The sequence below is a fragment of the Mus pahari genome, chromosome 10 (genome assembly GCF_900095145.1).
Source record: "Mus pahari chromosome 10, PAHARI_EIJ_v1.1, whole genome shotgun sequence".
Lineage (NCBI taxonomy): Eukaryota > Metazoa > Chordata > Mammalia > Rodentia > Muridae > Mus > Mus pahari.
The window spans coordinates 41436668-41439733 of NC_034599.1; the positions used below are offsets into that span (position 1 = coordinate 41436668).

At 44.9% G+C, this 3066-nt stretch overlaps 1 protein-coding gene across 1 annotated transcript in view; it reads left to right on the top strand.

The window, feature by feature from the left end:
- Nucleotides 1-3066, top strand: part of Bud13 (BUD13 homolog) — a 15891-nt gene that overhangs the window by 4297 nt on the left and 8528 nt on the right. The window contains 2 exon segments of the mRNA XM_029543341.1: nt 1-518; nt 2010-2227. The exon segment at nt 1-518 is cut by the window's left edge and continues 27 nt beyond it. Of these exon segments, the coding sequence (XP_029399201.1) occupies nt 1-518; nt 2010-2227 (736 nt within the window).

Genomic DNA, 3066 nt, shown 5'->3' on the forward strand with positions numbered 1-3066 from the left:
CCGTCATGACACCCCAGACCCATCTCCTCCCAGGAGAGTCCGTCATGACACCCCAGATCCATCTCCTCCCAGGAGATTACGTCACGACACCCCGGATCTATCCCCCCCAAGGAGAGTCCGCCATGACTCAGATACTTCTCCCCCCAGGAAGTCTCATCGTAATTCTTCAGCCGTATCTCCTAGGAGAGGCCATCATAGTTCCTTAGGTACCTCTTCTCCAAGACAGACCTATAACCACTCCCCTGCTGCAGCCCAGCATAGAAGGACTCTTGACTCTTCAGGTGCACAGCATCTCAGGAGGGCCCATCATGATTCCCCTGATTTGGAACTGCCCAAAGCCAAAAGTAGTAAAGCTGCAGAAAGACCCCCTGGCAAGGCTGCATCCCAGCGTGGGCTAGGACCCTCTCACCCATCACTCTCCACCAACAGCAAGTACGAGCATGACTCTGATCTCTCTCCTCCACGGAAACAGCAAGCAAAGGCTCATTTTGGAGCTAAGAAACAGTTTGATTCTAAAGGTGAGCATAAGGCAGTGCATAAGAGGACCTTCCTCCTGCTGAGTGTAAGAACGAGTTTCTTTTGGAAAGTTTTGAAAAAAAGAGAGACTAGACTTAGGGGAGTTGAAAAATAAAAGGGTGGGGGGAAATTTTCATGTCCTTTTGCTCAATCACCCTCCCCATAAAAAGGCAAAGATGAGGTGGGCTCAGAGGCTCAGAGGGTAAAGCATTGTCTTCCCCACTGCAGTGAAAGGAGAAAACTGACGTCTGAAAGTTGTCCTCTCACCTCCACATGTGTACGACTACGATCATGTACACACATGCACACATACAGTAATAATAAATACAAGTACACTGATGTACAGAAATGTATAGACACAAAAGTGCCACAAAATTGTGTCATTTAGACAACATCATTGCTAGTGTTGTAGCCAGTGTCCTTAGTGGTTTTTGGCACGCATGTTGGGCGTAGTTGGGCCTGACTGTGCAGAACATACTTGTTGCCTGTGGATTCTTGCCTGCTTGCTCCCCTTAACAGTTTTCACTGAGTTTGCTCTGAGGATATTTTGACAGTCATCCTGTACATACACTGATGGCACAACTGTGGGTTGCTGCTTTTTTCTTTCTTTTTTTAATTAATTAATTAATTTAATATATATTAGTACACTATTGCTCTCTTCAGACACACTAGAAGAGGGCATCAGATGGTTGTGAGCCACCATGTGGTTGCTGGGAATTGAACTTCAGACCTCTGGAAAAGCAGTGCTCTTAACTGCTGAGCCATCTCTCCAGCCCTGTATTATTTCTTATCTTAAATCTCCTGGGGATTTAACTGATAGGTTCCTAGAAATCTAAGGAGTTATTTACTAGGTCAGAATGTGTGGCTATTGCTACTACCTAGTACCTGCTATATGGTGGCTTTTCAGGAGGTGACTGATGACACTGTCATCTAGAACAAGCCCCTATAGGAAAGGTTTTTTTTTTTTTTTTTTTTTTTTTTTTACTTCATCATTTGTTTTAGCTATAGTTTTAATCTTAAAATGAAATTACTTTGTTATTCTTGAGTCTGGGGACATATAGTCCAGGTCTTTCTGACTCTGCCACACTGCAGGGGCTGACTCATTTCTGATGCCAGTTCTGAAGAGGGTGGCAATGAGAGACGACAGTATAGCCTGTGTCTGAGATCTCATACACTTTTCAAAGTCACCAGACACTGGTGGCCAGGGAACAGAGCCCCTGCCTTTGTTCTTCTCTGTGTTGCTTGTGCCTGTGTTTTGGTTAGTCATGTTTTTTCATAGGATGGCTAAAAAGACACTGTACCCAGCTTGGTAAGTTCTTCTAAGGAGATTAATGATCCTCCCTTTCTCTCCTGTGCTGAGGACCAAACGCAGGTCTGACGTACTCGGCAGGCTCTTTACTACTGAACCATCCCCATCCTTAATTCATTCTTTAATGCCTAGATTCTCTTAGACACAGGAGATTTCATAGAAGCTTCTGTTCTTTTCTACTTAGGTGTCTACCAAAAAGCCTCTGATTCAGATCTTTCTCCTCCACGGAAAAAAAAAAATTCAGGGCACCAGGATTGTGATTCAGATCTGTCACCACCGCGGAATAGACCGAGACGCCAGAGCTCTGACTCAGACCTCTCTCCACCCCGGAGAAGACAGAGGACCAAATCTTCCGATTCTGACCTCTCCCCACCTCGAAGGAGTCCCCCTCCTGGCAAGAAGGTAGGTTTCCAGGAGTTGTGACTTTATCGGGGTGGCTCCTCCCTTCTAGCCTGACAGGCACCAGTGGAGAATGAGAAAGTGGTGCAGGAAATTGGAGTTAGAAGCATTTCTGGGACTTTCTCTGAAGGTGACATGGGTGTAACTTGTCTTAGCTGGGCTTGAGCAGTAGCTTGGGATCCAGAATGTTGGAGGTTTGAAGGGTGTCCTACTGCACCCAAATGGTGCTCAAAATGTTGTAGATTTTGTACTGTTGTGCATTTCTGGTTTTAGATCAGGAGTGCCCAGCTGGACCAGATTTCCCAGGAGGCCTGCCTCTCAGAGCCTTGTAATGCCACCAGTCTCATCTCAGTGTCTTGTCTTTGTTGTTTTGAGTGTACTCCAAGGCTGGCCTTGAACTTCTGACCTTCTGCCTCTTCCCACCTATTGATGTACAGACTGGGACCACCTGTTTTCCTAACAGTAAATTGAGGCTTACAGATTATAAAGTGCAGTTAGAAGTGCAGAGCCCTTCCATAGCTTTAAATTCTACGTCTGCTACTTAGTATCTGTGAGATTGGGCAAGAAACCGTATTCCTCTCAATGTCAGCTTTTTGCTTTTTAAAATGTGCATAAGTGAGTTCATGGCCAGCCTGTGCTGTAGCGGACTCTATCTTTTAAAATGTGGTACATTTACACAATGGAGTACTACTCAGCTATTAAAAACAATGAATTTATGAAATTCTTAGGCAAATGGATGTATCTAGAGGATATCATCCTGAGTGAGGTAACCCAATCACAAAAGAACTCACTTGATATGCACTCACTGATAAGTGGATATTAGCCCAGAAACCTAGAATACC